Source organism: Haemaphysalis longicornis, unplaced genomic scaffold (assembly GCF_048455015.1).
Source record: "Haemaphysalis longicornis isolate Haplotype H1 unplaced genomic scaffold, Haemaphysalis longicornis Haplotype H1 scaffold_10, whole genome shotgun sequence".
NCBI classification, from domain to species: Eukaryota; Metazoa; Arthropoda; class Arachnida; order Ixodida; family Ixodidae; genus Haemaphysalis; species Haemaphysalis longicornis.
The window spans coordinates 155306481-155321321 of NW_027526204.1; the positions used below are offsets into that span (position 1 = coordinate 155306481).

At 51.6% G+C, this 14841-nt stretch overlaps 1 protein-coding gene across 1 annotated transcript in view; it reads left to right on the forward strand.

Annotated features, from left to right (window-relative positions):
- The first annotated feature begins 548 nt into the window (after window positions 1-548).
- The window catches only part of LOC144159706 (uncharacterized), a 162670-nt gene continuing 148377 nt past the window's right edge, over window positions 549-14841 (forward strand). The window contains exon 1 of the mRNA XM_077691376.1: window positions 549-738. Within this exon, the coding sequence (XP_077547502.1) occupies window positions 672-738 (67 nt within the window). The 5' untranslated portion in view covers window positions 549-671. The remainder of the gene's footprint in view (window positions 739-14841) is intronic.

The window sequence follows — 14841 nt, forward strand, 5'->3', positions numbered from 1 at the left end:
CTTCGACAGGATCTCCACGCACACTGCATACTTTTCGCACTCCGAAAGTTTCCGAAAACGAGATATCTCAGCGACTGAATTGCTGTTTTGACAGCGACCAATTTAGAGCAGCATCTGGCCAGCATGTCGCGTACGGGTCAAGTGACTGCTGCCATTTAGGTGGTCATTGGCTCGGAGCGATCGTATTTGTATGCCGAGACGAGCCAGTTGATCGATTCGGTCGCGTCGACCAAAACAGTGGAGACAGTTGCTAGGCGACCTGCCATCCGTCCGCGTGTCATGGCTCACGTCCTCGACAAATTGATCGCCGTGCTCTTTTTCGGATGACCGGCGCCTTGCCTTGGCATTCGCGTCGCGTTGTCCGTAAGCCGGCCTAATTCAATCCTCCATGCCAGATTGGCACGATGCTGGACTTCGAAAGTGCCGAGGGCCAATGGAAGCGGTCGCCAAATGGCGAAGCGTTGCCCGGTGACGTGGAGCAGCCCTCTCCCGCGGGCCAGGCCAATCGCCACTCGCGACGCCAGCTCCCCTTTCGCCGTTTTGCGCAGAGCGCGAGCCGCGCGCGCGTCACCCGAGCTTTTGGTTTCGAATGCGCGTGACGGCGTTACAGGAAGACCGAGTGCGCCGCTACAAGCCCCTTCCGGTATCCCCTCGGCTAAGCTTTCCGTGCAATGCAAAGCCGACGTCTGTCCGCGCAGCAGCGTCGTCTGCTGTGGCTGCCGACCATCTTCACACCAGGTAAGCGAAGCCCGGCGGCGCTCCCCAATTCTGATGCGACACACATCGTGTTTGGCGCTGATTAGCCCGCCGGCGTGGGTCGCCGAGTCAGCTGCCGGCTCATGTTTTATGCGCGCCGTCTGCGCCGCCGGGCGCTTCGCTACCCAGCAGCGGGGGAATTAAAAGAGCGAGTGAAATCGCCCGGATGTCCGGCCGACGCCACCTGGTTTTTGGAGCGAGCCTTGCGGCGACAGTGGCACAGCGGGCCGTCTCGCATCAGTGCCGCCTTTGGCCGTTGCGAGCCGCCGCTTAGTGTGGTCACCCGCCCTCCGGGGATGCCGCCCTGCGCTGCCCGCGCAACCCCACCGGGCATCCTCGCGCACCCAGTAAGGCAGCAGCGCTGCGGTTCGGTCAGAATAGCTTGGCAGGCAGAGTCGGAGGCCGTGCACTCCTTCCGAAACGAAAAAGCGGGCCCGGGTAAAGTTAGGAAAGCTGGCTTGTTAGCATTTGCCGCTGGTTACAACTCCGCGCGAGCGCGCAGCCTGGGGCGCCTGTACTACGTACGTAGCAGGAGGCCCTTATTACCCGGCGCCCCTTTCGTAATGCTAGCCCCGTCTTCTTTCTTTCTCGGCGGCGGCAAAGAAAAGCATTCTGGCGGCAATCAAAAACGCATCAGGCCGACTCTGGTTTCCCTTTCCGCGTGATTCCCCCTCTTCTTGTCCAGCTGTGCTCAGAGCGCCGTACTGTCGCTTCTTCTCTTGCGGCCGGCCGTATAGCTGCCCCCATTTCGGCCTTCTGGGACTTTTATTTGCGATTCACGAAGTTGCCCGCGGCCGCCGCGTGATAATACGGCTGCCCGGGAATGCAGGCCGCTCGAGCTGCGAGTTTTTTTCTCTGCCGAATTCCTCTTTTTTATCAGCAGCGAGCGTAATTTTCCCCCTATCCGGTTGCGAGTTTCCGCTGCTGCACACACGCACGCACGCGTAACAATCGAGCGCGCAAGTCGTGAGCCGTGCCCGCGAGAGCGCCGACGGGAAAGTACCCGCGGCAAGGGCACCAGGAAAGCAGCAAAACAGGGCCGCCGTGAAGCACAATGGCGGCGCTCATCAAAAAGCAGACGAACCAGTCAAACGGAACGCTCGCTCTTGACGCTCTCCTGCCTCGCGCGCTGTCTTTTTCTCTCCTCTGGTCTCTCGCCACCCTTCGGCAACGTCGCCTGTAATGGCGCGATCAAGTGAGCCCGTGTGCGAGCTTACGCGACTTCCCGCATCTGGGCAGACGTCAACAGAACGTCGAAAAGCTGCGCTCCCGCAGAAGCCCCGTCACGTGTCGGACCGTCCCGTGACGTCATCGCGTTGCGTCATGCCGCCCCTGGGAGGGGTGTGGCCGACGTTTCCTGGGGCCACGTTTGCGTGAATATTTCCCCCCCCCCCCCCCCCCCCCCCCCGTTCGTCGTGCTCCCCTTGCTAGCGTTCAACGCTCTTTCGTTTGCCGTTCCCAGCGTGCATGACCGCCGCTGCAGTGGTCTGCGCGTTTCCCCGTGGCCGGCTTTTCACCTGGCTTCGGGAAGGGCCCCGCCGGGCGGCTTCAGGCCACGCTTATCTCTGCCAGTGCCGAAGAGGTGCGCGCCTCGGCTTCCGTTCCGCCTCGGCTGCCGACCTTGCCGTCCTCTTTTCTCGTGTGACTCTTCAGCGCGCACGGGGCTGCTGCTGCTGCCGCCCAGAGCTGGACAGTTCCGCCCGAGAGAGTTTATTGATTCCGAGGCGGAGAAGTGATTCGGTGCTGATTGCGCGTGCGGAAATTCGAGCAAGGTTAAGTAGTTAGCCGCTGGGTGCAGAAGACCTTCCTGGGGAGGACTGCACCACAGCGGGCAATGTTGGCGCATCCGAAGCAGAGCGCTGGTCGCCGAGGGGAACTATTCGGGGGGCCAAACGGCTGACCTCAAGTGTGAATTTTGACGATAGTAGCAAGCAATGAGTATTGCGGAGGATGTTGAGGTACTATGCATGGCCAGGATTACGCTAGGTGTCCGAAGGAAATGACCGGAACTAGCGAAACAACGGGACCGGCTTGCGATCAGTGGAGCGACCGGGCGCAGGAGTTTTTGACAACGCTTCGGAACGAATTCGGGGTCTCAACCGGAAGCGGTGAAGATAGACGTGCCGAATGATAACCCGGTGGTGAAAATCACAGACTGGGCAGCGTATATAGCTACAGGAGGAAGGAATCAACCCGGAGAAGAAACGGGCAAGCCTTGCAAAACTATCGAAGGACGTCATTGCGAAATGGAGGTGTATGAAAGCGTGTAGCGAAGCAGCGTGCGCATCGAAGTGGCCGAGTTGTCCAAATTAACAGACGCGAGGTTAGTCACAAATGCGAAGCTACAACATGACGACGATCGCAGAAGCGTGTAAGAAAAGGAGCAAGCTTCTCAAGGGGGATGAAGAATATCGTGCAAGAGAACGAGCGTATGCGCTCAGAGGCGACACCAGCAACGTAACAAACACCGATGAGGCTGTATCAGCGCTCGGCCATGGAGGGATATCGGTATAATGACTAGATTGGTACGGGAGCTTCAAACAGTATACCTAAAGACGACTTGTAAGAATAACCCTTGTTGTGAGGACGTGCATGAAGGCTGCCGGAGATGATGAAATAACCATGCATCTACTAAGTGACGAAAAAAACACGGTTGCTAAAAAGCTCGCGAAATAATTGCAACGAGAACCAGAAGGCTACCACCAGCCCGGAAAAAAAGCCCACCTAATTCAAATCCAAAGAGCTTAGGCCTGGCCAGAGTTCTTCAGATACAGACCCGTCATTATCCTGCCCTCTACAGGAAACTGGATATATATCTAACAACCAAGAGAACAGACTTCCTTTAGGACGGGTTATGCAACAAGAAACCTTGTTGATCCCATCAACCAAACTATCTAGAAATCGGCATGATTTATCTGCAAATGGCATTTGTGGATTACGAAAAAGCGTTTGAATTAGCCTACATGGCCACGGGAATGGATATATATGTGTATATATATATATATATATATATATATATGGCTCTAGGAGGACCTGTACAAGGGATGCACGAGCTAGATAATCCTTTATAAAAAAGAGCGGGAAGTTCCCTATTACGAAAGGCGTCAGACAAGGGGACAACATTTCTCGGAAATTGTTTACAGAAAAGGTAATACCAATTTAGGAACCTTGATTGGAAGAAGTCACGTCTGGTGGGATGCGTTGTCGAGCATATAAGGACAGGACACTGATTACGAAGGAGTCAAAATGTTAGCGTTTCGGCTCTCGACCGCGGCGTTGCGTTTTGCTTGACTTTCCGAAGTCAATCGATAAAATACCTCATCGGGAAGCTTCACTTTAAACTGAGCCCGCTTAACCTGGACGCTGGCATTCTTTCGGGAAAAGAACAGCTTACGAACTGAGGACGCCTCTCACCCAGGTATAGCGCTTGATATTTGCAAAGAGAGAGAGAGAGAAACCAGTGCCGTTCTACTTTGTGACGAAGGATGACCAGCGAAGCCGGGTTCAGTGAAAGGACTTCTCGAAGCAAAACACGTTTGCTTGTAATTGGCGGTTGAGCATACTCTCTAGCCATGAATTGGACTCGGGAAGGTGTACAGTTCTACCCCAGCACGGGACAAACATGGGTCCGTCCGTTTCACTCACCAACCGAAAGCGCTCGACCACGGAGCACATGCAGCAGCCAGGTCGAATGGGGCCGAGAGACGTCGACGTCTCCTGCCTGCGCGTGCACGCACAAAAATGGCGCGGGGAGGGGGGGAGGGGGACAGACGACGCGCGTTGCGAACACTGTGGAAAGAGGCGGTAGCGGTGCAGGGGCGTATATCCACAGAGGGGCTCTCCTTCCGAGGAGGACGGCCATGCTTCGCTATACGCAACTCACAATGGGAGAAACCCGGCTTTCAAAAACCGAGCTTACGCCTGCATTTCTGAAGTCAGCTTCACCTCTGAACACAATTGCATTGCTGGGAAGACATTTTTGGGAGGCAGTATAAGAGATGTCCCGAGCGATATGGAGGCTCTGAGGTTTCCTGCTACACCGGCGTCCGAACGTCACTCGAACCGAATGTCATTCGACTCAACGAGGGGCTTCGAATGCCATTCAGTACCTGCCGTGTTCCGCCACGATTTCGATGGCATTTGAGAGCTTCACAATCGCTCCCCGTGCTGCGTGGCGCTGCTACCGTCGAGTTTTGCTTTTACACAAACATGCAACAATTAAATTTAGCAGCAGTCTTTGGCAGTAAAATGATATCAAATTATAAATAACGAAAGCTCTGACACGGTGTTCGCTTTATTCTGAATCGCAGTCAAGGTTTTTTATACTTTTGGGTGCATATTTTGTACTGTCTGGCCGCATTAGTTTGTCGCTTGCTCGCACTGGTGCTGAGAGTATGGAATCATTACATCTTGATATTATAATTTAATTGAATGAAGAGTAAACAAACACCCACAAGTAAAAATATCTTGCAGAATCTCATCAACCGTTCTCCCATAGGGACCACCTCTTGACCTACCGCTCGGTACTCGATCACTACCGACTGTCCAGAGCTCGCTTCCCACCACCCGACCCCTCCCTCTCCCGCCACCACGTTGTAGTATGGCGCCAACTTCAAACATCCACATTTCCCACCCCTACCCTCCTATCACTCTACTACCTCGAGTTGCACTCTAACCAATGCCATTCTTGCCATAAATACGTAGGCATACAGCATGTGATTTGGTCCTGCGAAGAAAAACCCTATTTTATTGCAAATTACGAACGAGGAAGGCCGCGCTGCTCAGCACAGGCCCTATGACCGAGGCCTCACTAGCCCGGGTGGCCGAAGAGATCTATATGAATCCTGGCGTTGCCGGAGGGACCCTGAAGTCGCCCGGACCACGGTCCCACCCGTGGCAACAATAAAGTTATATCTGATCTGACCTGTTCGTTTTAAGTACGCCAGTAAGATATTTGTTAATGCTGACTTGAAACGCTGTGCGCGAGAGTGCCAGAAATGGCTTCCGATAGCTCGAATTGTCTCCCGGGGTGCTCATTCGACTCGAATGTCATTTGAGCCAAATGCCATCTCAAAACCCAGTGTAGCAGCACTACGACGCATTTCAGTCGAATTCGCATTCGGACGCCAGTGTAGCAGGCGTATTAAGTTTTATGATTTTTCCTATACGCTGAACACAAGTCCCCGACGAGTTTTGCGTTCCCCATGGGCGCGAAAACAGGGGGGGTGACGTATATACAGCGTCGCTGTAAAAGCTTGCTCAATCAACCAATTAAGCGCTCGCAGTACGTGCTATGCAGTTATCAAGAATCCTCCCTCAGCCCTATATTCAGGACTCGGTATTAGGCCCTATCCACTTTTCAATTTATATAATGACCTACCTGACTGTGCTTTGCATAATATTCATTTGTTTGCCGATAGCAGCGTTATTTTCGCAAAATTACTAACCATGACGACACTGCTACTTCTCGCGCCTCACTGTGGACGTCATCTTCTGCCACTATTGTGTAAACAAGGCAGCACTCGAAAGCGTAACGTCATACAGAGAGCTCGCTTCTGGGCTAGTTGGTACATTATATCTTGCAAAAACACTTCGCTAAATTGAAATTACGAAGACGAAGGACGGCTTTCGCAAGTGTGCAGCGTGTGTTCCGCCGCCCTTCGTCTTCGTAATTTCAATTTAGCGCAGTGTTTTTGCAAGAGTCATACAGAGACTTGTAAGCTTGCTCACGGCTCAGTGGCTAAGAAGTGGTGCTGCTGAGCCCAGTGACATTGCGGGTTCGATACCGCCCGCGGTGACCGCTTTTCTGATGGAGGCGAAAAGTAAAAACGCCCCCCCCCCCCCCCCCGTATGTCGATATTTCGGCGCACATCAAAGATCCCCCAGGTGGTGTAAATTAACTCGGAGCCCTCCTCTACGGCGCTCCTCCTTCGGCGCGTTAAGCCCCATTAATTTGATTTTTTTTAAATGAAGTTGTTCGCTTAACTTCTCTTTTTATGTACACTGCATAATGAAGAAGTAATTAACAATACCAACGGCATTCTTCGTTACCTTCGTCGTAACTCTTTATCGGGACCGATTTTACTGAAGACACTCTTGCACACAGCCTTGGTGAGATAAATTGCAATATGCTGCATCTAATATAAAATCCAGCTTTTGAAGTTTTAATCATATCTCAAGAATTAGATAAGAATAACACCTCACAATTTTTTCACGCAATTACAGTATGACATCTTGTGTAACATCCATGAAAAATAAATTACGCCTGCCTCAGCTCGGCCATCCCCGTCAATATTTGTCTTTGTTTCATAGAAATGAGTGTCGCAATCCCCGCTTGCACCCGATCTTGAGTTCCCAGTCTTCGTATGTTTCTAACCGAATCGGTCACCGACAGAAAGTTAAAATCATTCACTGTCGAAAGAGATCCTGTTCTCCGTCTTTCTTTCTGAATCACCTAGATCAGCTGAGTGCTCAATTGTTGCTGATTTATCTTGTTCTAGAATGATTTTGACCACCCCCGGCTCTGTAGCGCCCTTGGCCTTGGGCATAAAATAAATTAAAAAAATAAAATAAAAGGAAAACCGAGCTCAGTCGAATGGCGTTAAAGATCACTATAACAAGATCAGGAGCAATGGTATACCTGAATAGTCGTGCAGATAGCCTCCCCTTCAGCCAAGTTAATGAAACAGTATATAAGCAATGTCAAAGGCAGCAAGAGAAACTCCGTGTCTGGACGTTCCAAGGATGTGAGCGAAATCTCTAAATAAGGTGAAGTGCAGAAACTCCAATTCACGCGATTGATTTCTGTTTTAATTTTTTTCAAGTTCCAGCATTAGAGGAAGCGAAAGCACCAGACGTTGCTGGCTGCAGAATCCGGAAGGCAAATCGTGCAGTGCGCCGCGCAGGAAGGGGAACGAGCAGGCGGAGAGGCAAAGAGAGCCACTGGGACTGGCCTGTGCAGGGCACGCAGTCCGGCTTTGTGCAGGAATTTACACGACCAGATATCGAAGGGAAAACGGCCGGAAGCAGATCGAGGTCTGCCGGGCAGGCGTCTTCTTGAAACGCAGCTGTCGCTGTTCTGCCGCTCCACGCGGTCGTCGCGCCACCGGCCGTGCAAGTTTCACGGTCGCGCGCAATTCAAAACAAAAGACGCGTGTTTGTGTGCCACTAATCCGATACACGGCGAGATGTGCAGCCGGTTCACCGGTTCCCCGGCGCGCGTTCATGCAGGCGACCATCTGCCCTCGGCGGCGGCTCCCGCCTTTTCGCCTGCTGCAGTTTGCGGCGTCTCTCCCTTCCTTCTGAAGCCGGGCGCGTCACCTGCTCCCCTCGCTTTTGCTCGCATTTATCGATTCGGACGCCTACTGGCTTGGCTCGTCTTCGCGCGTGTTTTGTTTACCCCATGCAGAGTATGCTTTGCATTCAGCTTATGGAGCCGGGAAACCCCCCTAGGTCCTAGGCACCAAAAAGCGGCCCTTGGTTTGCTCCTGAGGGTAGACAAAGGCGACCGGATCGGCCTGCAATTCGTTATATTTCCGCATATCACTTCTATGTGTAAATAAACTTTCACTTTGACTTTGGCTTGGAGAATCTGGAGATAGTGATTGGCTGTTGGCGCCTGCTATCGCCAGCCCTGATAATGCAGAATCAGTGAAGAATACGTGGTGTTGTTTAGCAATTATGCATGCTTAGCAAAGTCCTGCAGCGCCAATGCGCTCGCTCGTCTAGATTTACTGCGAAATACTGCAGGCGGGGCCCGGATGTCGAAGCGGAGTTTCGCAACCGGCGTGGCGTATACTCTGCTTTCTGTGTGACGAGTGCGGCCGCAGCTCGTGTCTCGCTCATCGACGTCTGTGTCTCGAACCATCGGAGCCACTCCGTTTAGTGCCATCTGTAAAGTCGAGCGTATCTTTGTTATTATTAATAATTAGAATAATAATAAGCATGAAACAAGTATAAAATAGCGACAAACATGTGCGACGACAAGACACGACCCAACAAAGGGCAATGAAACCGCCCATACACGACAACACAAGGAATTGCACTGGTGCACAAACGCTGCAGGAAAGGCACGCGAACGCAGTCCCCGAAAATGTCACTAAAGCGGCACGCGGAAAGCAATATCGAGAGCCGCATAATGGAAGAGGCCATGTTGTCGAAACAAAAAAAAACAAGTAGACCCAACAGTGCAAAGTGCGCTGGCGGAAAAAGTCCGATGGCTAGCTAACGTCATATGTTCTCGCCGACTTCGGAATAAACAAATTAGTAGTGGCTTACCTCGGCTATGCCCGGATATACGTAGCGTGACCTAAGGTTCAGCTGGTTCTTCTTAGGTTTCCTGGTTGTCTAGGATTAGCTTACTATCATGCTTACTGCTGCTAAAACGATTTCCAATCCAATCCCATTTAATCCAATCTAATCCGATTCGATCCAATCGCGGCGGCGGTGGCGGCTCCGGCGCGCATGCGCAGCACGGCTCTCCAGGAGCCACGCGAAATTGCTCAACCTCGGCCAGTGTAGCTCACGCTACAAAAACTGAAAACGAGGTACGGTTCGCGAGGACGGACTGGCGCCCCCTTCAGTGCTTTTATGGCCGGCTCAGCGTTCAGCTTTCCTTTGGGAATCCGCTTTGCGACATGTGTCTGGGCGGTCGCACCACCCAGGAGAGTCTGGATTCCACGCGAGCAGCGACCGAAACGCGCAGCAGCGCCGCACCGTGAAGGCGTGCCCACGTGTTCTCGACACACATGCTGTGCGGCGCAGTTTAGCTGCGCGCATCTCCCTTTTCTCGCGCGAGTCGATACACGCTGCTGAGAGCAAGGAGCTGTTCCCGCTGAGTGGCAGCACAAGTTGCTCTCTGCGGCCGCGTTCGATTTTCTCGTTTTTCCGTTATTTATTGTGGCAACGTACCCACATTCGCTCTAAGGCATTGTTGTAGGGGACGTTATCACACGGACGCACACAAAAAGTCAGAAACACGACAAACCCGCCCCGGTGGCTCAGTGCATGGCTAAGGCGTTGTGCTGCTGAGCACGCGGACGCGGGTTCGATTCCCGGCTGCTGCGGCAACTTTTCAGATGGAGGCGAAAAGCAAAACGCCCGTGTGTACGAGATTTCGACGCACGTTAAAAATCCCCAGGTGGTCAAAATTAATCCTGAGCCCTCCACTACGGCGCGCCTCATCGCCTACGTTGCGTCGGCGCGTTAAACCCTACAATCAATCAGAAGCACGACAAGGTCATAAGGAGAACAGAAAAAAATGTGGTTGATCCCTCTTTCATAGGAATCGGTAAAACACAAAATTGAAAGGGGCCCTCACAGGAGCAGCTGAATGTTAAAGGAGCCTCCTTCATGTGCGAAGGGTTCGCGAGCCTGACCAGGTCAGATGAAGTGACACCGACACGCAAGAAACAAAAAACTGTGGTTGATTCCTCGGTCATAGGAATCGGTAAAACACGAAAGTGAAATGTGCAGCGAAATCTGCAGCGGAGCATGATTTGTTGGTCGGTGGCAGTCTTGTGGGTGTGCTTGGGGAGTGACGTCCTGCTGGCGGGTTCCTTTGGCAAAGGTGTACTGGCGTCATTTTCGTGACAGGTATGACGTCAGTGAAATCTTGGTGTATCCCGGCATAAAACACTTTCGTGTTAAAATATAGAACCCGAAAACGAACAACCCAAAGTACTATAACGTGCTTTTTAGTACTGAAGGTTGCTTCCCTGCAAGAGGACCCTGTTTGCAGGGGTGCACCCTTTACAGACCGCTTGCTTCGTAGTACTGGCGTCACTTCCGTGATGGATATGACGTAAGTAAAATCTTCGTGAATCCCGGAATAAAACACTTTCATGTTAAAAACAGTGGAGGGTGCCTAAATTCACACGCGTCCCCAGTACATAAAGGCGCTGGAATCGAGGCGTCAACTTTCAGCGCTGATTAGCGTCATGATGCGCTACTTCGCTTCGCCTCTCCTGGACGGCAGCATCATCTGAATGAGTATAGGGATGGACATAAGGCGCGTCCGTAGAGCTGCTCACGTCTCTGTATATAGCGCAGTGGACAGAGCGCCACGTACCTCCCGCTGTGGTGAAAGAGTTCGTGGGCTCGAATCCGGGCGCCGCTGCGTCAATGAACTTTTTCTGACAACGTCACTTCCGTGACGGATATGACCTCACGGCGATCTTGGTGTACCCAGGCACAAAACACTTTCGGGTTAAAAAACAGGGCCATTGGACTCAGTGAAGGTGGATTACCAACTCCCGCTCAAAGCGCGCAGTCGCTGCGGCAAAGCGTCGAGAAGGATTGCGGCCACGCCGACGTCTTGCGTTTCCCGTCTGGCAGTAGTCGGAGTCCCGACTGCCAGACACATGCGCGACGTGCGATTGGCATGCGACTGATCGTTACGACTAATAGATTGGACTGGTTTTGGCGTCGTACACTCGTCGGAGGCTCACCACGTGCGACTGGCGAGCCAGATGCAAACGTACTGCGGTTGCGGCCACGGCTCATCAAAGCCCGACGGTATTGTCATAATGGCCTCACTGCGAAAGTTTCTTTCAAGGCCTCGAGGAGGCGCTAGTGGCAGTTCCGAGTATACTTCGTGGGGAGCATGCAGCTCTGCCGCCGACAGTAGACAACTGGTAGACACGTGTTGCCAGCAGTAGCTGCAGTACTCGACGAGCGGAATAGTCGGTGCTAAACGTGCCCACACCGCTTTACTGAACATATAAAATGCAATGTATAACGTAATAGCACTATTTCTTTCCACTTCAAGTAGACAAATGCTTTCTTTTCCTGCTCGGATTTCTCTTGCACATATCTAATCAGCCGGAGTGCGCCTAAACAGGGAGGCAACCATGGAGCGAAAACAGTGGGCGGAGCGCCACCGACAACGAATCGCACGCCACCTTTGGAGCGTGTGTGTCAAATTCACGCGCACCACTATGGCACCCATATTTCCGACCAATCGTGCATCGCATACGACGGCGCAGTCGTGTATGTGTCTCACGGATTGTCCCACGCTTGACCGCGCGGCCCGATCGTCGTCGGTGGTCTGCTTCCGCCACAATCGCGCCCGTTGCCGCCTATGTCTTCCTCGTGAGTAAACTTGACAGTGCAATACACAATGTGGGAAAGCCATCTTACAAAGACCATGCTTACACCGATCTACGCAGTGCCGGCTTTACATGTAAACATGCATTGATAAGGAGACATTTTTCCAGGGGCAATGTATACGCTGCCTAACATCGAGATATGAAGCGCCGGAGAGGTGTGCGGGAGGGAGGAAAAAGAGAGGGGCTTTTCTCCGTCTGCATACGCAAAGGCAAAAGTTTGTGACAGCTCCGCTGTAACACAATGTTCGGCGTATTACAGCAACATAGACAGATTACAGCGGCACTCTCATGAATCTCAGGTACAAGTCCTGTTGCGCTTGCACGTATGCAAGTGCTTGTTCACATGTTTGTTCCATGAAAGGTCTGTTCAGACCCCCCCCCTCACCTTCCTGAGACATTTGGCGTGATTTACTTTTTAGATCTGAAGATTAGAAGTTGCAGATTTAGATTAGAAGTTGCAGCGATGGCGTAGTAGAGGTAGAACACCCGCCTCGCGTGCAGAAGGACCGTGGTTCGAATCCCGGTGCCGGACAATTCCCACCGGATTAAAAAAAAAATCCGCGTATTGATGGAATTGCACAAAGGGGCTTGGGGTGCGGCCTGACCCCGGCGACCATTGCCGGTAATGTACTCCCTCACCAGAGCAGGATTGGCCACCCTGGTGTAGTAACGGCCACAACCTCCCATGAATACGCCAATTAACCCTCGGCCCTCAGTCCCCAGCGGCTGCGAAGCAACTGACCACGGCGGCGGTCAGACCTGTGACGCAGCAGAGGGTGCTAAGAATCCCTGGATCCGGACAGGCCGCCAATGGAATCTGAACCTGGCAACGTTTAACGCGCGAACCTTATCTAGCGAAGCAAGTCTCGAGGTGTTGTTCGAGGAATTAGAGGGCATTAAATGGGATGTAATAGGGCTTAGCGAGGTTAGGAGGGCAGGCGAAGCCTTTACGGTGCTGAAAAATGGACACGTCCTATGTTACTGGGGGACTTCAATGCTAAAGTAGGCAAGAATCAGGCTGGAGACAAGGCAGTTGGGAACTATGGTCTGGGCTGTAGAAATAGCAGGGGGGGCCTACTAGTTGAGTTTGCAGAACGGAATAACCTACGCATAATGAATACCTTCTTCTGTAAACGGGAGAGTCGGAAGTGGACCTGGAGAAGCCCGAATGGGGAGCACAAAAATGAAATAGACTTCATATTATGTGATAACCCTGGCGTCGTGCAGGATGTGGAAGTGCTCGAAAGGGTAAGGTGTAGTGACTACCGTATGGTAAGATCTCGAATTAGGCTAGATTTGAGGAGGGACCGCAACAAGCTAGTACGAAAGAAGCCGATAAATGAGCTAACAGTAAGTCGTAAAGTAGAAGAATTCAGGATCGCGCTGCAGAACCGATATTCCGCTCCTAACGAGGAAGCCGAGCTTACGACACAGGAAGCCAGCGACAACCTTACACGCATTATCACGGAGTGTGCAGTAGAAGTCGCGGGCACTATGGCTAGACAGGATACTGGTAAACTTTCACAGGAGACGAAAGATCTAATCAGGAAACGGCAAACCATGAGAATCTCTACCGCAGCTGACAGAATAGAACTAGCCGAGCTCTCGAAGTTAATCAATAAGCGTAAGACAGCTGACATACGGAAGTATAATATGGAGAGGATCGAATACGCTGTAAAGAACGGAGGTAGCCTGAAAGCAGTGAAGAGACGTCTTGGCGTGGGGAAAAATCAGATGTATGCACTTAAGGATAAGCAAGGCAATGTCATCACAAATAGGGATAAAATAGTCACAGTGGCCGAGGAGTTCTATAGGGATCTGTACAGTAGCCGGGTCATACAGGATAATGCCGAACGAGACAGTAGTTCAGAGGAGATAGACATCCCACCAGTAACGACCGAAGAAGTAAGGAAGGCTTTGAAAGAAATGAAAGGGGGCAAAGCACCTAGTGAGGATCAGATAACAGCAGACCTCTTGAAGGATGGCGGAGAAATTGTACTTGAAAAACTGGCAAACCTGTATACGCAATGCCTAATGACCGCAATGGTACCGGAATCTTGGAAGAACGCGAACATCATCCTAATCCATAAGAAAGGCGACATGAAGGACTTGAAAAATTACAGGCCGATCAGCTTACTGTCAGTCGTCTACAAGGTATTTACCAAGGTAATCGCTAACCGAATCTCTGCAACCTTAGATTTCAGTCAACCTAAAGAACAAGCAGGGTTCCGTAAAGGTTATTCAACAATGGACCATATTCACACGATCAATCAGGTGATATAGAAGTGCGCTGAGTATACTGAACCCCTATATATAGCCTTCATAGACTATGAGAAAGCATTTGACTCGGTCGAAACCCTAGCAGTCATTCAGGCATTACGGAACCAGGGGGTAGATGAGCATTATGTACGAATACTAGAGGATATCTACAATGGGTCTACAGCTACCATCATCCTCCATAGGGAGAGCAGTAAAATACCTATAAGGAAAGGTGTCAGACAAGGAGACACATTCTCTCCAATGTTATTCACAGCATGCTTACAAGAAGTATTCAGAACGTTGGATTGGGAACAGGTGGGAGTAAGGGTTAATGGAGAATACCTCAGTAACCTCAGATTTGCTGATGACGTTGCCTTGCTAAGTAACTCGGGGGACGAATTGCAAAGCATTCTTTCCGCACTGGGCGAACAGAGTGGAACCGTGGGCCTGAAAATTAATATGCAGAAGACTAAAGTAATGATCAATAACCTCGGGACAGCACAGCAGTTTGAGATAGATGGCGAGGCAGTGGAAGTGGTAAGCGAATATATCTACTTAGGCCAACTTGTGACCCCAGATCCCAACCATGAGGCAGAGATAATTAGAAGGATCAGAATGGGGTGGGGTGCATATGGCAGACATTCTCAGATAATGAATAGCCGCCTACCATTGTCGCTGAAGAAGAAAGTGTATGACAGCTGCATCTTACCGGTACTCA